Raw genomic sequence first — 24,880 nt, 5'->3', positions numbered from 1 at the left:
AGCGAAATAAGTCAATCAGAGAAAGACAATTATATGACCTCACTGATAGGCAGAATTTAAGAAACAAAGCAGAGGATCATAGGGGAAGAGAGGAAAAAATTAAACAAGATGACACCAGAGAGGGAGACAAACTATAAAAGACTCTTAATCTCGGGAAATAAGCAGGGTTGCTGGAGGGGGTGTGTGTGGGGGAATGCGGTGACTGGGTGATGGACACTGGGGAGGGTATGTGTTGTGGTGAGAACTGGGTATTGTATAAGACTGATGAATCACAGACCTGTACCCCTGAAACAATACAGTCTAAGGAAAAAAAATAAATAGCATGTATATTGAGGAAAAAAAGAAAACCTCCAGGGGTGCCTGGGTGGCTCAGTCGTTAAGTGTCTGCCTTCAGCTCGGATCATGATCTCCAGGTCCTGGGATCAAGCCCCACATCCAGCTCCCTGCTCAGCGGGAAGCCTGCTTCTCCCTCTCCTACTACCCCGCTTATGTTCCCTCTCTGTCTCTGTCAAATAAATTTTTTAAATCTTGGAAAAAAAAAAGAAAAAGAACCCCCCCCAAAACAAACAAAATCCCAAAGTGTTGATTTCCTGAGAGAGAGGTGAGAAAACACGAGATGCAGTGTCCTGAATTCTAGAGTTGGTGCTTGCTGGTGAAGGACACCTTCAGCTTAGACCATTCTTCCAACCAAAGCCTGAAGGAAAACTCTAACACTGAATTCTTCGTGGAAAATTACCAATTAGCCACTTTGCAGGTTACAGAAAAAAGGAAGATGGGGGCATTTTCCTTTTGTCCTGGGATCAGCAGTGCTTCTACTTGACATTGATCAGGGAACGAGAGGTGGCTGTGCCTATGGTCTGAGAAATGGCTTGCTCGGAGCCATCTGCAGGGAGGCACAGGATTACCAGGGGACAGCATAGGACAGATGGCCTACTCTTGGAGCAGCCACCTGAGCAGCAGCAGTCTAAAAAAGCCCCAAATGAAACACCCTTATAGGTTCAGGAAAGACTGAGGTGCTGCCCTTTCTAACATGTGCCAAAAAAATAACATAGTACTCTGATCAGGGCCCCAAGGACTTTGAATTTGGATGGATAGGTGCTGGAAAACGGGAGGGTAAAAGTCAGCTGCTCTTCCCCCCACAGCCTTAGGCCAACACAAACTGCAAATTAGTTAGTAGCACCTTAATGCCTCTGGTGACAGTTACAGCTGATGTGGCAGGGTCAAGCTTGTAGGTGTTAGCATCCCCCTTTTTATATCGGTCCCGAAAAACATAGATGCTTCCGTTACAGCTGGCGATCTTCCAGAGGGATGGGGCAGAGCTCCAGGCCTCAGGAAGGCAAAGCCGGGTAAAGCTGTCTAGCAGGGGATTGTAGCACACCAGGGAGTCCCCTTCAGCCACGATGAACACTAGATCCTTATGCACAGCTGCGTGCATGCGACCTGCGAAGGGCAGAACATAGGGCTTCACATGGCATTTGTCTGTCTCTGTGTCAAAGCACTGGATGAGTCGGGAAGGTTTGGTAAAGAAGTCCAGGTCATTCTCCTCCCCGCCCAGTAAGTAGATGATCCCGTTAAGGTTGGCACCAGCAGCCCCTGACACAGCCACTTCTAGCTGCGTCGTCTCTGTCCAGACGTTATCACCTACCCGGTAATAGATAACTGCATTGGAGAGGGTATCCTGCAGTGTCTTGCCACCCAGTGAATAGATAGCATCTTTCCCAGGCACAGACACCAGGGTGTGCTGGAGCCGGTCCCGGGGCAGAGGCGCACACCACTCCCAGTCCACAGTGGCATTGTTGCACTTCCACATGCGCCGTGGGATGGACCCTCCCACCACGTATAAGTCTCCACCATGCTTACAGGCTGCAGTGATCTGGTGGCACAAGCTGTTTTGGCCACTTACACTGATGGAGTCATCTTCTGCACAGTGTAAGGACACAGCCAACGAGTGGGTACGAGATGACTCTTTGCCGATCAGGTAAATGTGCACATTCTCCCCGATCTCCTATTGGCAAAATTAAAATCATAGATGACATCTATCAGTTCTAGGCTAAGGCTCAGCTGACACCTACCCTTAAGGTTCTGGACCACACACGTGAATCCTGCTCTAACCTACTACCCTCAAGTTACTGTGTGTCATCCTGATGTCCTCCAGTCACTTTCAGACATTTTATGCTGGGGCAGAGAATATGTTGTTTTCATTCCGAGCGGGTGCTTTAGAAAAAAGGTGCTTAGGATAATGCAATAGTGAAAGTAGTTCTCTCAAGGAACTTTGTGGAGCTCAGAGGCTGGTGGTTTCTGGGCTCATGCAGACATCCTCCTCCCCAGTGCTTAACTTTGAGCCAGAGAGGACTCATTCACCAGCTATCAAAGAGGCCAGATTAATAGCTGGAATGCATAGATATTATGGTGTCCCAACCCTACAGAGAAATCTGCCTTACCTTCAAGCTAGTTCTGAGTGACTCCGCAAAAGCCTCTCTTTCTTCTTTATTGAAATTGATCCAGGCTTCTATTGCCTCTGTTGGGTTCTGGGAACATGGAACTCCATCTGTGAGAGTCAAAGGAAAGACACGGTCAATGGTGATCCAATAACCCAAAAGGGAAATTTAGAGCCAGTGTGAATCACTTTGTTGGACTATCACTCTGTGTGTGCGTGTGTGTGTGTGTGTGTGTGTGTGTAAGAAATAAACCTAAATTGCTTACCTCGCTTGCACAGTCAGGATTGTTTTTTAAAGATTTATTTACTGGGCACGTGGGTGGCTCAGCTGGTTAAGCATCCGACTCTTGGTTTTGGTTCAGGTCATGATCTCATGGTCGTGAGACTGAGCCCCACATGGGGATCTCTGCTTAGTGCAGAGTCTGCTTCAGATTCTTTCTCCTTCTCCCTCCCCTTCTGCTCCTTCCCATTTGCACCCTCACATATGCACTTGCTCTTTAAAATAAATAAAATCTTCTAAAAAAAGATTTAAGAGAGCATGCAAGAGCGCAGGGGGAGGGGTGGTACAAAGGAAGAGGCAGAGAGGATCTCAAGCAGACTGACTCTTTGCTGAGTGCAGAGCCCCACATGAGGCTTGATCTTACAACACGAAGACCAGGACCTGAGCTGAATCCGTGAGAACAAAGCTCATCAATCAACCCACCCAGGCACTCCCAGGGTCAGGGTTGTTAAAGTTGGCTCTTCACTTAAAATGTCTGTTATGTAGATATCTTTTTTTTCCCCCTCAAAACTTTTTTTTTTTAAGATTTTGTTTATTTATTTGACAGAGAGACACAGCAAGAGAGGGAACACAAGCAGGGGGAGTGGGAGACAGAGAAGCAGGCTTCCCGCTGAGCAGGGAGCCTGATGTGGGACTCAATCCCAAGACCCCGGAATCATGACCTGGGCCGAAGGCAGACACTTAATGACTGAGCCACCCAGGAGCCCCATGTTTTTGTGGTTTTTTAAAGATTTTATTTATTTATTTGACAGACAGAGATCACAAGTAGGCAGAGAGGCAGGCAGAGGAAAGGAAGCAGGTTCCCTGCTGGGCAAAGAGCCCGATGTGGGGCTCGATCCCAAGACTCTGGGATCATGACCTGAGCCGAAGGCAGAGGCTTTAACCCACTGAGCCACCTAGGCGCCCCCCCGTCTTTTTTAAAGATTTTTATTTATTTATCTGACAGAAAGAAAAACAGACAGCGAGAGCAGAAACACAAGCAGGAGGAGTGGGAGAGGGAAGGCAGGCTTCCCGCCAGGCAGGGAGCCCGATGCGGGGCTCAATCCCAGGATCCTAGGATCATGACCTGAGCCAAAGGCAGAGGCCCAACCATCTGAGCCACCCAGGTGCCCCTGTTATGTAAATATCTTAAGTCATCATCAATTTACTTAATCAGTCTCATAGGTACAAGGAAAATGCAGGATAGATGAGAACATTTATATACAAAACAGCTCCTCACTACCTTTTGGGGATAAGCACTGCTTCTTTTTTTTTTTGATTCAATACTTGTATATAGCTGACCCTTAAAAAACACGGATGGGTGGGTACGCTTATATGCAGATTTTTTTCCAATAAATGCAGTATAATATTGCAAATGTATTTTCTCTTCCTTATGATTTTCCGAATAACATTTTCTTTTTTCCAGTTTTATTCTAAGAACACAGTACATAATACATACAACACACAAAATGCATGTTGATTTCTTATGCTACTGGTAATGCTTCCGATCAATAATGGGGATTTGTTAAGTTTGAGGGGAGTCAAAATTATACATGGATTTTGACCATGCAGAGGTCGCAATCCTTATCCCCACACTGGTCAAGGATTAATTGTGCATCACAAAGTACTGCTTTTCTTTTCCAGGGTTCTTCCTCTGGAAAGGATTGCCTATGACAGCAGCTAAAAATCTCACCTTGGTCTCTAAAGGATCTAAATTCCTACCAGGAATAATAATGTCAATTAATACCAGAAAGCCTGAAGATTCCTTTCTCCTGAACTAGAATCTCCACTAAAGATCATACCCAACTAGTTGAGTATGATGTGCCCCTCTACCTCAACTTACCCGAGATGATATCAGTGAGTAGGTGGTGGGGCAGGTGGAGAAATTCCTCTGTGCTCTGCAGCTGGGCCAGGTGGGCCTTGGCACAATGTTTGGCAGCAGTGTAGAGCTCAGGATCACTGTGCCTATCTGCCAGCCACATCACCTGAAGGCAGTTCCCCACCTGCACTGTGCGGGCCAAAAACCGAGAACATTCCTCAAAGAGAGATGTCAGTTGATACATGTCTGACACCTCATAAATTTCCTGTAGTTCTTCAGCTCGAAGTTTCACAGTCCCGTGGTAGATATAATCCACCAAGAGCTGGAAAACCGACTCGCTGACATCCTGCAGTACAATCACTCGGTTGTGAGCCTCCTTCAGGTTCGAAGTGAACATGGACCGGAAAAAACAGCTCTGAGCTGAGAGGACTAGTCGGTGGAGCTGAAACTCCCGGCCTTCCACTGAGATGGTGACATCAGCAAAGAGCTCTTCCTCCAGACACAGTTTCATGATGCCCTGAGCCACACGGCCGGAGTGTGACCTATCTTTAAAAGTGTAGTTCACAAAGTAGTTTTCATCCATGGATGCTCCAGGCTCCTCTGGTGATTCCATGGTAGCCAACTTCTCTCTCTGCCAGCTGTCTGCAAAGCAACACCACCCTGAGTAATGGGGAATCCACAGTCTGTGAATCCAACTGCTCAATTCGGGGAGGGAGAAGGTAAAAGAGACAGCAAAGTGGGTGGGGATTGGCCTTAGTCCTAATGACATTTTAGCACCTCTCCTCTAACCAAAACTGAGTTCATTCTCCTGCACTGGCACTCCATCCCTAATGAAATCAGTAAAATATCCTATTCTTGGTGTTTCCCTAAGAAAACAGAATATTCCTTTCCATGATCTAACAAAAGCCTTGGAATTTAGGCCGACTGTGAAAGCCAGGCGCTGGCGGAAGCTTATGATCTTAAGCCTGGCAAAAAGCCTTACTAACCAAATGACTATTGGGCACAAAACTAGTGACGTTCTGGGCAGCAGAACCCGACAAACAGACCCCCGCTTTCCTGTGGCAAAGGTCCCTCTTCCCCCGCGAATGGAGTTCAGACCTCCCAAAATGAGGCTTGCCCAGGGATATCGATTAGCCCCACATTTTCTCTTTTCTGCTTCTCTCCTGCACTTCCCTGCTCGCCCTAAAGACTCCCCAAGACTCCGTCCCAGAACGCGACGAAGCCCAGTCCTCCCTAGCCCGGGGCATTAGTAGGCCCTTCGCCTTGAGCTGTGTCCCCGCGCCACCTGGAGTCGCCTAGGAAACGGTCGCTAGGGAAACCGTTCATCTCTCCACCGCCCCCGACTCCCCTCCACACCCCCTTCCCGGCGCCCGCCGGCCCGCGTCAAAAGCTTAGCTCCGGGAGCGGGGGAGGGGAGTGGAATGTGGAACCCAGAACTCCCGCCCCTTCCCCTCCTCTCACCCGTCGGGTTCTTTAGGGTCCTCGCTTTCTCTCCAGCCTCTGCCACACCAAACTAAGATCACCTTCACCTCACGGTTTCCCCACCTGCCTGCCTCGGTTTCTCACCTGCCTTCTCTCCTTTCATTCCTAAGCCCGGAATCCGGAACCTCTGCTTTCCGCCCCGCGTCCGCCCGGAAGAAAATCAGACACACACTTCCGCTTCCGGTCCGTGCCCTTGGGGCTCCGTGCCCTGTGGGTCTTGCCTTGGCTGCCTGCTTACATCGGGAAACATGGCGGCAGCGGCGACGGCGGCGGCGGCGGCGGCGAGGGGCTGGTGGCGGGGCCTTATGGGGTCCGTGGCGCTGGCCAGGGGTAAGCCGGGGGCAGCTGGCTGCGGCCCGGGGCGGGAGCGGAGGCGCGCTTAGCGAAGGGAGCCCATCAAGCCTCACTTCACGCTTGTGTCTTTTTATCTTCCGGTGCAGGGGCCGGGCGACCTTCGGTGCTGTTGCTGCCGGTGAGGAAGGAAAGCACCGCGGCCGACACGCGCCGTGAGTATGTGCGGGCCGGGCCCTTCTCGGGACTGTAGGCGGGGGACCCTTCATTCTTTTCGTCAGGTGTTTGCCCTGGGATGCCCTTCCCCGTGTCCTCTGTCAAATCTATGCTTGCGGAGACCTGACTGTAGTAGGTCTCATTCTGCGAGCGGACTCGGGCTCTCCCTGTGTTCTTGTGTCTCCCTGTTATGGCCCTGATTACCCCTTGTCCGTTTCCGTGATTCCTTTTCTCTCTGATTAACTGTCAGCTCTTAGAGCCATGTTAAGATAGTAGCTCACATTGAGTACTTGTGTGTTAGGCAGCTTGCTAAGTGGCTTAGCGAATCATTTTATTTAGTCTTCAGAACAATCCTAGGAGGTAGATAGCATTGTGATCCTCCTGCTGTGGATTAGGAAACAATTCAAAGAAGTAACTTGCCCAGAGTCACAGAGGTAGTGAGTAGCGGAGTAGGCCTGCCTGCTGCCAAAAGCAGAGAGCACTTAACCATGGTGTGTGCACCCTGTGATGTGTGGGTACTCAGTGACTGAGGGATGCATGAATGGGTGTACGGAGATATATTACAATCAGCATAAGCAGAGTCAGGAGACCTGGCATTTCCCCCTTTTGGACCTCAGTTTACTCATCAGTGGGGGGAAAAGTTTTGTTGTTGTTTTTTTTTAGATTTTATTTATTTGAGAGAGAAATTGCAACACAGCGAAAGAGAGAAAGAGAGCGTGAGTAAGGCGGAGAGGGAGAGAACAGAGTGAACCAACTGAACCACCTAGGCACCCCCCTCAAAAAAGTTTTCCACTAGATAATCTTTGAGGACCCTTCAGCCCTGAAGTTCTTAGTTTGAGAACCTGCTGTGAGCCAGGTGCTAAGGAGATACAAAGAAGCAAAAGTCCCGGTTCCCACCTTAAAGAGTTCCTGGTCTGGTAAGAGAGTTGAGATAAGGGGCGCCTGGGTGGCTCAGTGGGTTAAAGCCTCTGCCTTCGGCTCAGGTCATGGTCTCTGGGTCCTGGGATCGAGTCCCACATCGCGCTCTCTGCTCCGCAGGGACCCTGCCCCCCCCCCCCCCGCCTACTTGTGATCTGTCAAATAATAAATAAAATCTTTTTAAAAAAAAAAAGTTGAGATAATATGCTGCTTTAGCAGAAATGTAGGTGTTGTGAAGGAAGAACCAGGGAATAGCTTTGAGAAGAGGCAAATACCCCAACTGTAGTAATAAGAAGAGTCTTTGTAGATTCTGAGGTGACATTTTTCCAAAGTTTTCCCTGGAAGAGGAATTCTCCACCTTCCCCTTCTTCAAGGTTCTGCAGGGAGCCCTGCTGGGAGACAACACTGCTTGTGAGCCCGAGACTGAATGCAGGGGTGGCTGCTACCTTCTCCATTCCTTTGTTAAATATGCCTTCTCCTTCCAGCCACTGTCAGACCACGGGATGATGTGGCCCACAAGCAGCTCTCAGCATTTGGAGAGTATGTGGCTGAAATTCTGCCCAAGTATGTCCAGCAAGTTCAGGTAATATTCACAATGGTTGTTTGGTCATGGGTCAAGAAAGAACCATGTTTTTAGGGCATTTAGGAGTAGGCAGCCTCGGGTCAAAGTAACCAGTCTCTTCTGTGCCACTTGGTGTTTCTCTGTTCTAAACCAGGAGACTCCGGGTGAAGTTAGCTGCTCTTTCAAGAGCTCTTTGTTCCTTCGTTTCTCCCTTTTCATGTCTGCAGGTGTCTTGCTTCAATGAGTTAGAGATCTGTATCCATCCTGATGGAGTCATCCCAGTGCTGACTTTCCTCAGGGATCACACCAATGCACAATTCAAGTCCTTGGCTGACTTGACAGCAGTGGACATCCCCACTCGGCAGAACCGTTTTGAGGTCAGCTGGGAAATTTGAGATTTGGTGGGTAAAGAAGAGGGACTACGGGTCCTAGAGTAATAGCTACCAATGGGAGCCGCAGGCCTCCCTAGTTTTAGTTCAGGTCAAACAGTACAACACAGCAGTTAAACTAGGGCCACAGATCAAGCAAACCTCAAGTTTGAGTCCTAGCTCTGCCACTAATAGGCTACATTTTTAACTTCAGACATTTTAATTTTTCTAAGCTTAAGATTTCTTTGTTTCTTTTTTAAGGTTACTTATTTTTTTGAGAGAGAGCACGCATGCACAAACAGGGTAGGGACAGAGGGAGAAGCAGACTCCCTGCTGAGTGGGGAGCCTGATCCCAGGACCCTAAGATCATGACCCAAGCCAGAGTCAGATGCTTAACCTATCAAGCCACCGAGGCACCCCTAAGCTTTACATGTTCAAAATAAGAATAAAATTGTCCCTACCTCATAGAGTGGTTGTGAGGATGAAATGAGATAGTACAAGTAGACTTCCAGCACATGGTATGTTCTTAATACATTTAGCTGTTGATATTTACTGATCATCTATTTGCCAGATCTTGGGATTAAAGGGAAAGTAATACCCAATACCTGCCTTCAAGGAGTCCCCCCAACTCTGGTGAGGGAGAAGGACACATAAAGAGCTGACCGTGATAACATGTAATGCGTGATGTTAGAGGATAGGAGAATACGGGGGGCACTCAGTTCTGTCTGGGATGCTCTGAAGAAGGAAGGAGTGAGTGTTTGTGCTGAACCTTCATGGGTGACCAAGAGACCAGGAATTAGCCCAGTAAGGACTGGGGCTGGGAGAGGGGAGACCAGAGTCATCCCAGACAGAGGGAACAGCATAGGCAACGACAAACATGCTGACATGCTAAGCTTCAGCGTGGCTTAGGCTTTCAGAAGTAGTTCTAAATAGAGGAGAATCTTGAGGTTTTTGAGCTTTAGGACAGAAGACACGTTCCAGGTAGAACCCTAACCCACCTTGTATCCTCGTTATTGGTGTTCTCATTCGGGGACTCTCCCCACCCCCCACCCAGACCCTGTGGCCATCTTGGTCTTCCAGCTCCTTTTGCTCTCCCTAGATTGTTTACAACCTGCTTTCTCTGCGCTTCAACTCTCGGATCCGTGTGAAGACCTACACAGATGAGCTGACACCCATCGAGTCCACGGTTTCTGTGTTCAAGGCAGCTAACTGGTATGAGAGGGAGGTGAGTTACTGGACATGGCAGATCCTGTCTCTAGGCCAGAGTTGCAGAATTGGCTGAAACTCTTGTGTGCAGTGCCTCCTCAACCCTGTGTTGGTCATGATGGACTAGTTGCCTGAGGCCTCTTTTTTTTCTAGATCTGGGACATGTTTGGAGTCTTCTTTGCTAACCACCCTGACCTAAGAAGGATTCTGACAGACTATGGCTTTGAGGGACATCCTTTCCGAAAAGACTTTCCCCTGTCTGGCTACGTTGAGGTAGGAGGAACCATGGAACTGGGGCAGCAGCCTCAGTGAGAGACTGGCAGAGAACCTGGGATATCCTGGGCATGGCAGGAAATATGGTCTGTGTATTGTGGTGGGCCTAAGAGCATAGACTCAGGGCGGGAGAACATAGGCTCTAGATTCAAATCCTAGCGTCACTTCTGTAGTCTGGGGCCTGTTACTTAATTTCTCTATGACAATTTTCTCAGCTTCAAAATGGGAACAGTAGTACTTAACTAATAAGATTTATGGTGAATTGAATGATGTATGTGTATAGCCTGGTGTCCTGTAACTACTCAGTTGACTTTAGCCATTATCATAATGATCATTTTAATGACCAGGGCAACCTTGAGGACACACTTCGTCTGTTCACAAGATTTAAAAGCGAAGTGGGATGTGACTTGATCGGTAATCATGTGCGTGGACACTTGGTGACAGAGGCATTTTACCCTGCCCTGGACCTCTGAGAAGGCAGCTGACAGGGAGGACACTAAACATTTAGCCCTTGAGAACGCTCAGAGGCAGGATAATTAACATGTGACTACAGAGGCCTTATGGAGAATTCCAGTGCTTTGCTTTACCACCTTTGTGCTACAGGTTATTCATAAGCAGGAAGACGGTCTATTGCATACATACATTTGTGATTTTGTAGCAAAGTAACTTTTCAGAAATGTTGAGATAGTAGCCATCTACCTTTTCTCCTCTGTACCCAGAAATGCCTGTTTTCTCAGTGTTTTGCATGGGCCCCTTTGCTTCTCCAGCTGCTTCTGGTTAGGGCTACTTCCCTCTCCTCGTTTTCACGGTCTCCCTTATCTGATTGCCTCTTCATCCACCACCAGTTTGTCTTTACCTTATCCAACTGATCCTCCCATCAAGAAAAGCAATCCCAAATTTACTGCCTTGCATCTTGAGTGATAATGCCAAAAGCCACATGGTCGGAACTTGAGTGCTTGCCAGTTTAGGGTCACTCTTTTCGGCCACTGACTTGCTTCCTAATCCTGGGCTGATGCTCACCATTTCTTTATAAGGATGGATAGGTAAGCATAGTAATTTGTGCTGGAAAAGGAGCTCAGAGTTTATGTGAGCATGGTGAGCAGGAGAGCCTGGCTGGGTGACAGCAGGCCATTTTGGACTAAGGGTGGGAATGTGACTTGATCGGTAATCATGTGCGTGGACACTTGGTGACAGAGGCTGGGATCACACTCAAGGACAAAGAAGTAATGCGGTTGGTGAAGTCACCTGTGCCCTTGGAAAAGGAGGCTCCTTAGCGGCTCAGTAGCTCTGAACGAGGTCTTCCACAGTGCTTAAGCCTGTTTTTCTCTTCCGCAGTTACGCTATGACGATGAGGTGAAGCGGGTGGTGGCTGAGCCAGTGGAGTTGGCCCAGGAGTTCCGCAAGTTTGACCTGAACAGCCCATGGGAGGCTTTCCCTGCCTATCGCCAGCCCCCTGAGAGTCCCAAGCTTGAAGCAGGAGACAAGAAACCTGAAACCAAGTAGCTCCAGGGAAGGCATGTTGATAATAGAAAGCGCTTTATCTATAACTGAGCATCCCTGTAAATAAACTCCTGAGACTAACCACTTCTTGTGTGCTTAATGGTAGAAATGAAGCTTGACTTGGGAGAGGGGAGATTCAGCAGGAGTTTTTTCCATCTTCCTTAAAGTGAATACCAACCCAGGAATCTCTTTTAATGGGATTAAGTAGTACAGCTGCAGACATGGTGACCTGCAGGCCTGGACGTCCTTCTGAGAGAGGGACTCTGGAGCTGAAATGGAAAGTTCTCACTGTCTGCAGGGCTTACGATAGGTGTGGTACGGCGTCTCCTGAAAGCTGGAGGGCCCTCAACAACTGCAGGAGAAAACCCCTTGTCACTGCAGACTGGTGGCAGCTGATGATCGAGGGGTCTGGGTGGAACCCATCCCATCCAAACATCCATAGGGTTCCATGAGCCAAAGCTCATTTTGAGTCTTGAACCCCGCATCCTGCTCCCTGCAATCTAACAGCTCATCATGTTTGGTCTAAGGTAATCTTTCTAGACTCCAGCCAGAGCTAAGAATGTTGTAAGCAAGCAAAGGAGGTCCCAGGGCTGGCGCAAAAGATACTCAGAAGCTGCAGATCTGTCTTCTGGGTGACAGGACTCGACTCTAGCCAGCCTGTGGTCTGTATGGCTGGTGGCTGAGTGCCTGAGGTGGAAGTGCTCAGCTCTGCTGGTCCATGAGACCACCCAGCCAGCCCATCATGTAGTTGGAGAACCACTGCAGTTCCAGAACCAAACTTTGCAGCTGATGCTGTTGGCTGCTGAGGGGGTCCCTGGAGGCTGGGCTGGGCTGGGCTGGACTGGGTGTTAGAGCCTGAGCTCAGCTACAGGATATTTTGGGGGTGAGGACAGATAGTAAGGTAGTGTTACCGCCTGGGCTCTTTCCTATCTCTTGGGAGGGCCAAGCTAAAGCTGTTTGCTACCAGGCATCGTTTTTCTAGTAAGCAAGCATCCCGCCCATCTGGACCGGAATAGGCTGAGGGCTTGAGAAGCCGGAGCCAGGCTCCTATTGCCAGCAACTTAAGATTCCACATTTCCACGGGACGGAAGGTCCTGGGAAGTCAGAACCAGCCCCTCCCTGTTTAGTATTGAAGATTGACACACAAAATAGGGAACGCCTGAGCAGCCTGCAGTGGAAAGTTGGAGTCGTGTTGTGTGACGGGCGGATGCAGGAACAGAGAGCAGCTGGGGAAGAGGAAGACTGAAAGGACGTGGTGGGGTATGGCTGGGACCATGCAATTCCTGGCTTGGCTAATATTAGCCATTTGCCTTCTCCCTGGGGTGACTACAACCCAGCACCATCCAGGTACGGGACTTTAGGGTGGGGTGGATGGGAGCCAAGGAATGCTGCCTGCTGATAGCAGTTAAAGTTGGTTCTATCTGAACCTAGCAGGGCCTATGCACTGTGGGCACGGTAGCAGATTAACCTACAGCAGGCTTAATAGTCTGGGCCCTCACCCTGGAACCAGAGAGGTCCAAATGAAGGGAGGTAGTCCCAAGTGCTCTCAACACCAGCCCTGGACAGAGGTGGGCAGTGCCCTTATTCTAGATGTGCAAACAGGACCTCTGGATCTGCCCTGGGCTCACGACCATCATTCTAAGGACTGGGCAGCACACCAGAGTATGAGATGAAAGAAGCTGCAGCAGACAACTTGCCTTGCCTGGCTTCCCTGCCTTCTGCATAATCACTACTGAGGGGCAAGGAAGGAGCAGATTTCTTCCTAAAGGGGTCCTCGACCCTTGGGGAGAGTCACTGGCACTGTCTTAGGACACAAAGTCCCAGATGATTATAGGGAGGGGAAGTGAAGTGTCTTGTGACCCAGTGGTTGGGAGTTCTTTGCCAAGGGAACTGTAGAAGTCGAAGGAGGAGTCCTGGACATTTGCCAAGGTGCTATCTGGGTTTGGGATGATGATTTGGGGATCACTAGACCTATGCCTGGGAGGGTGAATGTCAGTGTGTGTGTGTGTGTGTGTGTGTGCACGCGCGCGTGCTCGTGTGCGTGTGTTTAAGGGAAGGGGTACATGGGATGGTCTTCCTGGTTTTGTAGATAGAAGAACCTCTAGGCATCTCTACCAAATAGCTAAGGGGCACCTCTGGGAGGCTGGGGTATTCAGGGTGGAGCTTGGCAGGGACCTGATTCCTTTCTGCTGCCCCAGGGCAGCCCATGGACAGCGCCAGCGTGGGAAGTGGCCTGCAGGAGCCAGAGGCCCCGGAAGTGATGTTTGAGGTCTTTCCTCCAGCCTGGGATATGGGGGAGGGAGTGTCCAGAGGTCCCTAAGCTCAGGGTTGGGAAGGGGGATGTCTTAAGCTAGGCCTGCTGGGCAGGGGGGTGGGGGGCAACCCAGCATGGGTCCTATTGCCTGCTTATGCTCCCCCTACCACCCAGCCCACTCTTGCTCCCTGCCCAGCCCCCCAGATCCCAGCCCACCCTTACATGGCTCCCCTTGCAGCTACTCTGGGCTGGGCTGGAGCTGGATGTCATGGGGCAGCTGCACATCCAGGATGAGGAACTTGCATCCACACGCCCAGGCCGCCGACTCAGGCTCCTCCTGCAGCACCACGTGCCCAGTGACTTGGAGGGTGCTAAGCAGCAGCTGCGGCAGTTCCAGGATCTGCGGAAAGGGCCTCCTCTTAGCCCTTGGGACTTTGAACATCTGCTTCTTACAGGCTTGTCCTGTGTCTACCGGCTCCATGAGGCTAGTGAGGCTGAGGAGAGGGGTCACTGGGCCCAGGTCTTCGCCCTGCTAGCACAGGAAACACTCTGGGACCTGTGCAAGGGCTTCTGCCCCCAGGGGAAGCCCCCATCTTTGGGGCCCTGGGCCTTGATCCTTGACCTCTTTCCCTGACCCTCCCCTTTCACCTACCAACCCACCACTGCCCCCCAACCCATGGCCCAAGCCAGACCCATCCTGGGCAGTGGCTTCCATCTGGCACGTGGTCCTTCCCACTGTGTTCAGGTCTCTGGGCTTGGATTGTACCCTGGAACCCAGTTTACCCCTTCCCCATTTTCTTCCCTGAGCCCTGGGAGGGTAAAAACCTGGGTCTCAGGCATCAGGCACAGAGCTAAAAAGCAGGACTTGCAGGTGTGTGTTGGGGGTCAGGGTTGAGAAGTATGTTCAAGAGATGCTGAAAAGAAAGCCACCCCAAGGAAGGCTAAGTCAGATGCTCCAACTCCTACCCTGTCAGTCTGGGACAAGTCTTGCAGAATCTATGGGGACCCTGTGAATGCACACCACCCAGTCCTAACTTACATACCCCTTTTAAATCCTAACCAGTGTTCTGGAGTCCCTGTGCCCCATGTTCCCCGTCTAGACTAGAATAGACTGGACATTTTTAGTTTGGTCTGTTGGAGGAGTGGAGGTAAGCAGGTGGAAGCACGTTACCTTTCCTTGGGGGGGAGGGAGGGGTGCAGGGGTGGAGGTGTGCGGTGGAGGGGGTGGAGGAGCAGGTGTTTTGGTCCATTTCAACAAGGCTCAGATGAACACCTCGGAGGGGGAAGAGAGGCTGCGAGGGGACTGACTGAGACAAGCTGAACTTGGCTGATGTAGTCCTGATTCTGTGTAACTGTCCCATAAAATGTTCTGTTCTGGCCTGCAGCCTGTGTCATTTTATGCCCAAGTAAGTTGTTTAACCCCTGCCCTGGGCGAATCACCGTCCCTGTCCTGGGAGGGCAGGAGGTGGGGCAACCAGGTATCAACCGCTCATCCTCCATAACCCTGCTAGAAGAAGGAACGTTCTGTTTCCTTGAATGCCGTACTCCTCGGAAAGGGAGCAGGGTGTGGTCCCTTGTCACAAGAAAGAACCAGCTGCACCCAGAGTGACGTCGTAGGTCTGTGGGAAGGAGGTAGATGGACTGACTGGAAAGGAACGTGAAAGGGAGTCCCTGAAGGGGTTGGGCGAGTCGGGTTCCGTTCAAACACATTCCCATCTCCTCGCCCACCACCCAGGGCCTGACCGGATCCTGCCCTCGGCCCTCCGCCCCCCACCCCGGTCTGCAGTAGTCCGTGCCTTCCCGCCCCGCCGGAGACCACGGCGTCGCCGAGAGGACAGAGCGCAGGACCCCAGGCGGACAGGCGCCGGCGCAGGCCCACTTTATTGGCAGAGTCAATGGGCCGTCATGCTCGCGCCGGCGGGTCGCTCGGACCGCGCGGCCCGGCTCCGCATGCACGCCCCGGGCCGCCCCGGGGCTCGTCTCCCCGGGCGGGGCTCAGAGCTCCGGGGGCCCGAGGCCCGGCTGGCCGGCGGGCGCGAGGTCGGGGTACACCAGGAAGCCGGAGAAGGTGATGTACTTGCCGTGGTTGCTGTAGGCGCCGTAGCCGTCGTGGTCGTGGCTGAGCAGCCAGACGGCGTCGCCGCGCCGCAGCGCCAGCATCACGCTCTGGCTCTGCATCTCGCGGCGCCGCGACGCGCCGTCATCGTAAATCATGGCCTGCACCTCGTCGCGGTTCTTCATCAGCTTCACCGACAGCGTCTTGCGCGGCAGCTTGCCCAGCGTGAAAGAGAAGAAGTAGGCGCCCGGCAGGCGGCAGCGGAACACGCCGGCCGCCGCGTCGAAGTCGCCGCCGATGTTGACGAGCTCGGTGTCGAAGGCGAGCGGCCGGTGCCGCGGCCCCGGGCCCGCGTCCGAGCCCACCAGGCTGCGCGTGCGCGCCGCCGAGAAGGCCGAGCGCGGCTCGGGGGGCGCGGGCGGCCCGCGCGCAGGCGCGTCGGCGTCGGCGTCGGCGTCGGCGTCGGCGTACACCAGGTAGCCGCTGAAGGTGGCGCCCGGGGCGCCGAGCGCGTACTGCGGGGCGCCGTGCAGTCGCAGCCACACCGTGTCGCCGTAGTCGAGCTGCAGCATGGCGCTCTGGCTGGCGGCGCGCCGCGCGCCGGGCCGCCGCTGCTCGTCGAAGGCCAGCGCCTGCACCTCGTCGCGGTTGCGCACCAGCATCACCGACAGGCTCTTGTGCGGGGCCTTGCCAGCCGTGAAGGAGAAGAAGTAGGCGCCGGGCACGCGGCAGCGAAACTGGCCCGTGGCCGCGTCGAAGTCGCCGCCGATGTTCACGTACACCTTGTCGAAGGTCACCGCCATCTCCGTTGTGCCCTCCAGGGGGGTGGTGCGTGCCGCCGAGAAGGCCGAGCGCAGCTCCGTGGAGCCCGCCGCGGCGGGCCCCAGGGCCCAGCAGGCGGCAGGGCCCAGCAGGCCCAGCAGGAGCAGCAGCATGGTGCCTGGGAGGGGAGGCAGAAGGGGAAGGAGATGGGGCCTGTGCAGGGCTGCCCGCAAACGCCCAGAGTTCCGAGACTGGGAGGCGCTGTTATTTTCACAGCCTGCCCCTGACCCACAACGAGGACTCTGTTTCCTACGCAGCTGGACCAGGTCAGCCGTTCTCAAGCTTCAGCGGGCCTCAGTGTCATGTAGACGGCTTACTAGAACACACGTTGTTGGGCCCGCACCCCCAGGGTTTCAGTAAGTTTAGGATGAGGCTTGAGAATTTGCATTTCTAACAAATTCCAAGTAATACAGATGCTGCTGGTCCAGGGACCGCACTTTGAGAACCAGAAGATTAAGCCAGTGAGACGCCTCTTTTTTTGGGGGGGGGGGTAAGAAACGAACCCCTTTCTCAAGTGAAGGCTCACACACCTGTATGTAACACAGATACAAGCAGAGATGCTTTGGTGGAAGGGGCCTGTAACCCATCAGCTGGGTTTACCCCCTCCCCACCTTGGCACCACAGAGGGTGGTCAGGGCATCTGTTTCTTTCAGCCTGATTTGCTAAATTTTCCTGTGGCTATTCTATGAACCTTGGCCTCCCCCTCACTCAAGCACTAGTTCTCTATACTGATGGCCAATGTTTCAACCCCCATATGGACAGGAAAGGAAATAGCTGCTCAGTGACCCCTTTCCTGGCCTCTGACCCACAAGGGTCAGCCACCACTTTGGACCTCTGGACTCCCCAGGGGCCCTTCTTGCAGCAAAGAGGTCAAAACAGCTGGGCTTTGACATAGCTCTGTCTTCACCCCTCAACCTCCCACGGGTGAAATCAGAGTAAGACTGACTCTTTCCTCTGGGCTTGAGGGCTGGTCCCTGAGCAGAAGAGAACCAGAGGCTCCCGTGAATAGAGAGGGGGAGCAACAAATGCAACAAAGCTTTGACAAGGCTGTGAGGTCAGCAGCTTTGTTCCTCAGTAGTGGTGGAGGGAAAGACTGACAGCTAGACCTGGGTTCAGTTCCTGGCACTACCACTTAAACGTGTGAAACCTTTGGCAAGGTCCTTAACTTCTCTGGGCATGGCTTCTTTTATGTAAATAGGGAGACCTGCCTCAGTCTTGCTGTGAGGATGCTCTGAGGTGGCAGGTACAAACCCCATTTGTGAATGGTAGTGTTGCCCAGGTGTGCAGGTACTTCTCAGCCTTGAGAAAAGTGATCTGGTCAAGTTCTTGACATGAGGAGTTAGGAACTCAGTAACTCCTACCCCCTGGGAGCTTGTGAAGGCAATGCTTAACTCCATCATGCTTCTGTAGGGCATAGGCTTTGGAGCTTGAATACCCAAAGGCCCTGAAGTGGAAACAAAGTGGGAAAGAAAATGAGCTGGCAACAGCCTGGGAAGTACTCCGGGAGTGTGTGTAGCTCTGCGGCTCTTAGAGACACTGGGGGCTTGCTGAGAAGGACTGCCAGGGGCAGAGCTCGCTCCACAAGGACATTCGTCTTCGGGTAGGTGGGCACTAGAATCTAGCCCACATTCTACTTGCCCTATAGTGTAGAGCTGCTGCACCTGGGGAAGTGTGCCTTTTTCTAATTTTCATAATAAAGACCCCAAGTCCCTAACCCAATTGAACCTTCTCTCCCTACGGGGGAGGGACCTTTTGTAATTCCTACAAAGGCACCCCATGGGGTAGGATACCCTTCATGAGGGCAGGGAGGAAGAAGGGGACCCATCTACAGTGATGAAGATTGCACCTCCTGAGTACTCCCTTTCATAAAGCTCTTTGGACACATCTGGTCTTGCAGCAAACCTTTGAGACAGGTGGGCCCTCTCCCACTTTATAGATGAGAAATTCAGGTCCAAACTAGGAAAGAATTTTGGCCCAAGGTAATCATGCACACTGAGGCACCCTTGAACCAAGGTCTTTTGACTCCAGATTCAGTGTGCCTTCCTCTCCACCACCTTTTTTCCTCATAGACACAGATATTTCCAGGGAACCTGTCCTTAGCCTCGGTTTCCCTTTTTTTGGAAAAATAGGAGAGAGGAGAAGTAGAATAAATCTTGGGATCCAGGGTGAAAGAGAAAGAAAGCAAAAAGGAAATGAAGCCAATGAAACAAGCAAGAACTCTAGCGTTTTGCCTTCTGGGAGTATGTGAACATCTCAGCTCTTCTAACCCTACTCCTCCCTCTAGCAGGTCCTGCCCCAGGAGCACATGCCCACCCTGCCTTCAGCAATCTCCCTGCAGAGTCTCGTGCACTCCACGAGGGCCAGAGGGTCCTCCTGTGTGTACAGTCCTCGGCCCCTGCCCATTTCTCACCAGCACTGCCATTTCCCAGATCCCTAGGTCCCCATCCTTCCTTAGACCCCCTTCCCAGGGCCGGTCAGAGGTAGGAGGGTGTCAGGTGGGCATCATAGCTCCAGGAAAGGAAATGGCTGTTCCTAGCTCTGTCCAGGTGAGGCTCAAAATAGTCATCTTCAAAGAGACAAAACTGGGACACGGAGACCTGGGCAGACCCAGAGCCGCGGAACCGACGGGGGCGGTGCCGCGATGTCAGGCGAAGGGGATCTCAGAGCCCCTCTCCTCGCCAGACCCCACTCCCTAATTACCCCCTCCTTCAAGCCTCTCTAGACCCTCTTCCCACCTTGAGAGACCCTCATGTTCCCAAGAAGATAAGCCCTCGTTTTACAGAAGCCAATTAATCCTTCCTCCTGAGAAAAGAAATCCCTCGGGAGGAGGTACCCTAGACATCCCCCCCGCCCGCCCCCCTGCCCCCCTGCCAACCTTCCTTCATCCATCCCTTCCGAGTGAAAGCCCTTGAGCCTCTTTCATGAAAAAGCTCTCAGGTCCTGCTTTTCAGCGATCAAGGAACCCGATTACCCCGGCGCCTTCGCCCGCCCCCGCTTCCACACGGGAGAAAGCTTGGCTCCCCGCCCCGGAGCTGCCCTCACCTGGCTGGGGGCGGCGGGCGGGTCGGGTCCGCTCCGAGCCAGCGATCCGGCTCGGGGCTGCTGGGTCCGGACTCCCGGCTCCCGGCTCCGCGCGGGCGCTGGGGCTGCGCACTGACCGCCCGCGCTGCGGCGGGGCCGGGCCTGGTGGCGGCGGTGACGGCGGCGGGGCGCTGGGACCCTGGGACCCCGGGGCGGGCGCGAGGCAGCGAGGCGACAGGGAACGAGGACGGCTGAAGAGCAAGGCGAGCTGACCGGCGCGAGGAGCGGCAGGGGAGCCGCGGGAAGGGGGAGAGAGGAGGAGAAAGGAGAGGGAGGGGCGCGCCGAGGAAGGGGAGCCGCGCAGGGCCTAGGGGCACCGCACGGAGGAGGCCCCCGCGCAGGCTGCGCCGAGCCCTGGGCTCTTCCTCATCCGTGACCTCCCTGGAGCTTGAGGCTCTGGTTCCACAGAACACACATCATCAACCCAAGTTAGCAGACGGGGAAACTGAGGTCTGAGGCAGAGGACAAACTGGGGGTGGCTCAGGGCACTCTCTAGACCGGCCTCCTCCCCGGTTTGAGGAGAGGGGACTGCCGCAGAACACAGACTGGACAAGCCCCTGGGCGGCAAGGACAGTGGAAGGTGAGATTTTGGCTGGGACAGATGTCCAGGCTGAATGGCACTGGGGGAGGGGGTCTGAGGGAACGAAAGGATAAATGGGTCAATGTCACCAGTAAAGAAAGAGCTTGGAGTGACCTAGTTTCTCTTCCTTGCCTCCGAATCTGAAAATGCCCATAGATAGTTAGGAAGGAAGGAAGGAGGAAGACCAAGCCCCCAGACATCGGTGGGTCAGGCTGGACCCCCTGCAGAGGGGATGCAAAGGAAGGTCATCCTTGGGGCAGAATTGAGTTTTGGCTGACTAGGCTGCTTCCCCAGTGCCCACAAGAAAGGAGAAGGCACTGGGTGGGCTCGGAGGGCCCATTGCAGAGGGACACCACTGACACCTTGCCTGCCTGGGGTGAGGGTAGCAGGATCTAGCCAGACATCAGGACCAGGAACAGCTGTCTTCCCATCTCAGCACTCACCAGAGAACCCCCCCCCCCACCACCACCACCATTGGCCTCCTGGGTTTTGACTCCTGCAGCCATCTTGGACTCCCTCCTCAGGGCTGCTGTTCTCTCCCAACAGCTGTGGGGGTATGCACCTTCCTGGCACTCAGTAGGTGTTGACTGAGTGGATGGCTCTAGAAGGGCCCTACTCTCAGCTGCCAGGAGCTGGTGCCCCCCGTCTCCCTCTGGTCGATTCGTAAGGCCTGCGCTCTGGTCGTGGCTCTGCCACGGACCCTGTGTGTGGACCCAGAGAAGCCTGGCGCCCTGGGAAGCCGTCTGCCCTCTGGAGCTTTCCTTCTGGAACTCTCAAAAACTCATGTGACCCCAGTTAGTCGAAGCAGGTTAGTTCTCATGAAGGCGTTGATAACGATGATGGGTTCATTAAGTTTTCTTCAGGGCGTTAGATGAAGGATGAATGCGTACTTGCCTCAACGGAAGGAAATGAACAGAGGCATTTCATGCTGGGCACTGGGGATATTTGGGGGCCTCGGGTGAAGTACCTGTCTAGCCCTGGTTAGATCACGACTGTGCCCTTCACCGGATTCAAAAGCTTGGGTCCGGAGCCTATGGGAAGGCGTGAGGCAAGGGAAGAGTGGGATGAACCACGCAGGGATGTGGCAGGAGGGCTGAGGAAGGCGGGATGCTGACTTGTGTCAGCCACAAGCCGGTTAGAACACTGGTCCTCTTCTGGACCAGAAGGGTGAGGCTGCCATCTTGAAAGTGCCTTTTGAAGTGTCATTCCAATGGTGGGAGGGCAGGGAGGAAGGCAGGGTTCTCTGGCAAGACCATTATATCCTGGTGGGGGCCTGGCTCAGGCTGAAAGCCATTTGATACTTTCCCTGGGTCCATAAAAAGTTCCACAGGAGCAGTCAGGGTCAGGGAGACAGGTGGCTGGGGCAGAGGACAGCAGGGTTTGTGTTAGGGGCCACTGGGAAAGAGATCTGGAGAAAGATGATGCCCTGAGCTGGTGGGTGACTAGGGCAGGCTGGAGTGGGGGACACGGGGGTGCCAGAATGGAAGGAGCAGGTGAAAAGAGCCCTGGGCTATGTTGTACTTCCTGCCTGCTCCCACTCTGCTGTGTATTGATTATAACGCAGTAACAATTTTAATGTTCTCCTTTTACTGAGTGTAGCAGATACTATTAGTGACCCCCACCCCCAGGTCGACCCGGAGGTCATTGGCTGACAGTTCCTGAATTTGCTTCCAGTCTCTCCCGGGACCTTCTTGGCTGGGAAAGTGAGTGTGCGGCAGGCTGCAAGTGGAGAATTAACACCCCTGGGGGAACCCGCAAGCAAGCAGGGTCCCGAGTTCGTGGGTAAACCCTATGGGTTTCAGGCCCTCGGTGGGACAACTCCCGATTGTCATACACATTCTGGTCTAAGAGGCTCCAATGTGAAGTTGAAGTCACCCATGGGAAAAACCCACTCTTCTCTGTTTGCTTTATTTGGTTTTCTCCCTTCCTTGTCTCACTTCCCTACTCCTTCACCCTGCTTCTTGGGATTAACTTTTAAGTAAACTACTTAAAAAATCTTTGTCTCGAAGTGTGCTTTTAGGGGAACCCAAACTAAGACAATGAACAATACCTGTGTCTTAAACCGTGGTATGTGCTTTTCCACATCTGTTCCCTTATTTAATTTTCTTAACATCCCCTGAAGTACATACCATTAACCCAATTTTATGAATGAGGAATGAAGTGGTTATGTGCAGGGAGAGGAGGGATTGAAACCCAGGTGTGCTTAGCTCCAAAACCTGATCCTTAACCACTGTGTTCAGCAGCCTCCCTAATTCTCTGATCCTCTTTGGATCATATATTTTCATCTGTAAAACAAGGGATGGGCTCTTGAGTTTATTTTATTTATTTTTTTTTAAAGATTTTATTTATTTATTTGTCAGAGAGAGAGCGAGCGAGAGCGCAGGCAGACAGAGTGGAAGGCAGAGTCAGAGGGAGAAGCAGGCTCCCTGCGGAGCAAGGAGCCTGATGTGGGACTCGATCCCAGGACGGTGGGATCATGACCTGAGCCGAAGGCAGCTGCTTAACCAACTGAGCCACCCAGGCGTCCCTTTTTTTTTTTTTTTTTTTTTTTTTAAAGATTTTATGTGGGCTCTTGAGTTTAAAGGGAAGCAATGTACCCGGTTTCTCCTGGGGCTAGGCATGGCCAATGAGATGTGAACAGAAGCTACTGGGAGAGAAAGTGCTTGCAAGGGGCCAACTCAGTTAGAAAACCCTCTCTTTTGCTATCCCTTTTCTCTTCCCTCTTCCTGGAATGCATACATGAAGTCCGGAGCCCCATTTGCCAGCTTGGGCCAGGAAACACCAGTGAAGGGTTTTAAGGCACAGTCTTAAGGTAGGTGCCCAGGAAGGAGCTGAGATGAAAAAGATCTAGGAACCCTGCCCTCAAGGAGCTAATCATTTAGTGGGAGTGGCTGGATATGCATGGAAAGAACCCCAACAAGGTGAAAGAGATCAGCCTCCAGAGCTGAGCAGGTAAGTGCTAAGAGAGCTCAGGGAGGGAGAAATTCCACCAGCAGTGTGTGGGTTGTATAGGTGTGTAGGGAAGATGTCACAGAGGGGGCTATTTCTTTTTCTTTTTTAATTTAGCTCTTTTACATTTTTTAAAGATTTGATTTATTTATTGGACAGAGAGAGATCACAAGTGGGCAGAGAGGCAGGCAGAGAGAGAGGGGAAGTAGGCTCCCTGCTGAGCAGAGAGCCCCATTTGGCGCTGGATCCCAGGATCCTGAGATCATGACCTGAGCTGAAGGCAGAGGCTTTAACCCACTGAGCCACCCAGGCGCCCCACATTTTTTTTTAAAAAGTAAGCTCTACACTCAACATGGGGCTTGAGCTCACAACCCTGAGATCAAGAGTTGATGGTGTCCTGACTGAGACAGAGACAGAGAAGGCTATTTTTAAATAAGGCAAGGATTTGGCAGTGAGGTGGAAGAGCACGGGTGGGATCCCATCAAAGGTAAGAATATGAGCAAAGGTGTGAGGTGGCCTAGACAGGGCTTGGGGAGGAAACCTTCCATGACTCAACTCCAGGGGGGAAGGGTTTGTGATGGGAAGGTATGGCAGGTCAGGTGCATGCGCTTAGATGCCGAGCTCAGGATCTCAGACTATCCTGCAGCAGAGGAGACAGAGCTCCGAGCTGTATTTTAAGATTACTCTGGCTAAGAGATAGGGGACATAAGAAACGCCATCAGGGAGACCTACAAGAAGACAAAGTGTGCGGATGAATCTAAACTACACAGGGCTAGTCAGAAAGGAAAAGCAAGGGAGGAGACGACCCGGAGAGAGACTGAGAGAGTCCAAGAGTGACAGAGAGAGCACCCGTACAAGCTCACAATTTAATTAGCTTCCTGGCTTGCCAGTGGATTACGGGGGAATTAACAGAGCTCGGTGTCTAGGGACCTTGCTGGGAGTTGAGGGGAAGTTAATGAGAAAGACAACAACATGCCCCAGGGAGAAATGAAAGAGGAGGAAGTGTTAGCCCAGCAGAGATGCTGGCAGGAGAAACAGATGTCGGGGCTGCAGTCTCTGACTTCCCCAGAGATTTCAGCCCTCTGGGGGAACAAACATTTAGAGCTCCTGGGTGGGGGTTCTAGCCCCATTCCCCAGGGTTCCAGTTCCTCTGAGTGCCTGGTAAGTCTGGAATGGGAAAGTTGGGGGCACCTGTGAGGGCCAGGTTCCCAACTCTGCTGTTGTTGGGTCCCCAGTGTTGGGTCCCCCAATAATGGGTCCGTGATTAAAGGAGCGAGACTGATACAAAGCTAAGGTCAAGCAAAGCTTTATTTCTCTCCAAGCATCGAGAGTCAAACTGACTGGCCGGGCCCTCGCCTCTTACAGAGAGCGCGACCTCTCCCTGCCTCACAGACTAACTTTAATAGAGCAAAGGCCATGTGGTTGGGCCCGGCCACACACACGTGGCCAATGAGATTACAATTCACCCCATAGCAGCTATTTGAACTAGCCTATCACCTTGGTCAGAATTGGTGCCCAAAAGGTGGGGCCCACACTCCTTGGTAGCTAGGGAGACAGTATGCAAGCTTTACTGATTGAATATCTCCACCTGACCTGACCCACCCTTGTATTTGGGCTTTATTACCTGGGACTGGTTTCCCGGACTTGCTTTTTTTTTTTTTTTTTTAATTTATTTAGTCAGAGAGAGAGAGCGAGAGCGAGCACAGGCAGACAGAGTGGCAGGCAGAGTCAGAGGGAGAAGCAGGCTCCCCGTGGAGCAAGGAGCCCGATGTGGGACTCGATCCCAGGACGCCGGGATCATGACCTG

General features: G+C 52.5%; 4 protein-coding genes across 7 annotated transcripts; 2 read left to right on the top strand and 2 right to left on the bottom strand.

Annotated features, from left to right (window-relative positions):
* Window positions 1-463: 463 nt before the first annotated feature.
* KBTBD4 (kelch repeat and BTB domain containing 4) lies at window positions 464-6,212 on the bottom strand. Of its 4 annotated transcripts, none has more exons than XM_004763042.3 (4): window positions 6,082-6,212; window positions 4,540-5,157; window positions 2,442-2,548; window positions 464-2,005 (listed from the first exon to the last, which is right to left on the bottom strand). In XM_004763042.3, exons 1-4 carry the CDS (start codon window positions 6,098-6,100, stop codon window positions 1,145-1,147), a joined length of 1,605 nt encoding a protein of 534 aa, XP_004763099.1. In that variant the 5' UTR covers window positions 6,101-6,212; the 3' UTR covers window positions 464-1,144. The 4 variants fall into 4 exon arrangements, with proteins under 4 accessions (XP_004763099.1, XP_004763098.1, XP_004763102.1 ...); XM_004763041.3 differs by having other exon boundaries at window positions 4,540-5,175; window positions 6,082-6,147; XM_004763045.3 differs by having other exon boundaries at window positions 4,540-5,210; window positions 6,082-6,139.
* NDUFS3 (NADH:ubiquinone oxidoreductase core subunit S3) lies at window positions 6,164-11,415 on the top strand. The gene is made up of 7 exons (XM_004763046.3): window positions 6,164-6,327; window positions 6,438-6,503; window positions 7,908-8,005; window positions 8,212-8,361; window positions 9,452-9,577; window positions 9,712-9,831; window positions 11,167-11,415. The coding sequence occupies exons 1-7, from the start codon at window positions 6,246-6,248 to the stop codon at window positions 11,332-11,334; spliced, it is 810 nt and encodes a 269-aa protein (XP_004763103.1). The 5' UTR covers window positions 6,164-6,245; the 3' UTR covers window positions 11,335-11,415.
* An 826-nt stretch (window positions 11,416-12,241) lies between these two features.
* On the top strand, window positions 12,242-14,969 carry FAM180B (family with sequence similarity 180 member B). Its single transcript, XM_004763047.3, has 3 exons — window positions 12,242-12,678; window positions 13,530-13,600; window positions 13,824-14,969. Exons 1-3 carry the CDS (start codon window positions 12,594-12,596, stop codon window positions 14,217-14,219), a joined length of 552 nt encoding a protein of 183 aa, XP_004763104.1. The 5' UTR covers window positions 12,242-12,593; the 3' UTR covers window positions 14,220-14,969.
* A 472-nt stretch (window positions 14,970-15,441) lies between these two features.
* On the bottom strand, window positions 15,442-19,612 carry C1QTNF4 (C1q and TNF related 4). Its single transcript, XM_045065887.1, has 2 exons — window positions 19,506-19,612; window positions 15,442-16,581 (listed from the first exon to the last, which is right to left on the bottom strand). The coding sequence occupies exon 2, from the start codon at window positions 16,574-16,576 to the stop codon at window positions 15,581-15,583; it is 996 nt and encodes a 331-aa protein (XP_044921822.1). The 5' UTR covers window positions 16,577-16,581; window positions 19,506-19,612; the 3' UTR covers window positions 15,442-15,580.
* Between the last annotated feature and the right edge of the window lie 5,268 nt (window positions 19,613-24,880).

This window comes from Mustela putorius, unplaced genomic scaffold (assembly GCF_011764305.1).
Source record: "Mustela putorius furo isolate JIRA1106 unplaced genomic scaffold, ASM1176430v1.1 tig00003859_pilon_pilon_pilon, whole genome shotgun sequence".
Classification (NCBI taxonomy): domain Eukaryota; kingdom Metazoa; phylum Chordata; class Mammalia; order Carnivora; family Mustelidae; genus Mustela; species Mustela putorius.
The sequence above is the reverse complement of the archived record's forward strand: the minus strand, read 5'-3'. Positions and strand labels throughout refer to the sequence as shown.

Bases quoted from the DNA above. Each gene is read 5' to 3' on its own strand.
- KBTBD4 (XM_004763041.3), bottom strand. The intron at 2,549-4,539 runs GTAAGTTGAGGT...TGACTCTCACAG, and splicing joins ACTCACTGATATCATCTCGG to ATGGAGTTCCATGTTCCCAG. The intron at 2,006-2,441 runs GTAAGGCAGATT...TTTTGCCAATAG, and splicing joins CACTCAGAACTAGCTTGAAG to GAGATCGGGGAGAATGTGCA.
- FAM180B (XM_004763047.3), top strand. From the start codon at position 12,594: ATGGCTGGGACCATGCAATTCCTGGCTTGGCTAATATTAGCCATTTGC. The intron at 12,679-13,529 runs GTACGGGACTTT...CTGCTGCCCCAG, and splicing joins TACAACCCAGCACCATCCAG to GGCAGCCCATGGACAGCGCC. The intron at 13,601-13,823 runs GTCTTTCCTCCA...CTCCCCTTGCAG, and splicing joins CCCCGGAAGTGATGTTTGAG to CTACTCTGGGCTGGGCTGGA.
- NDUFS3 (XM_004763046.3), top strand. From the start codon at position 6,246: ATGGCGGCAGCGGCGACGGCGGCGGCGGCGGCGGCGAGGGGCTGGTGG. The intron at 9,578-9,711 runs GTGAGTTACTGG...TTTTTTTTCTAG, and splicing joins CTAACTGGTATGAGAGGGAG to ATCTGGGACATGTTTGGAGT. The intron at 9,832-11,166 runs GTAGGAGGAACC...TCTCTTCCGCAG, and splicing joins CCCTGTCTGGCTACGTTGAG to TTACGCTATGACGATGAGGT.
- C1QTNF4 (XM_045065887.1), bottom strand. From the start codon at position 16,576: ATGCTGCTGCTCCTGCTGGGCCTGCTGGGCCCTGCCGCCTGCTGGGCC.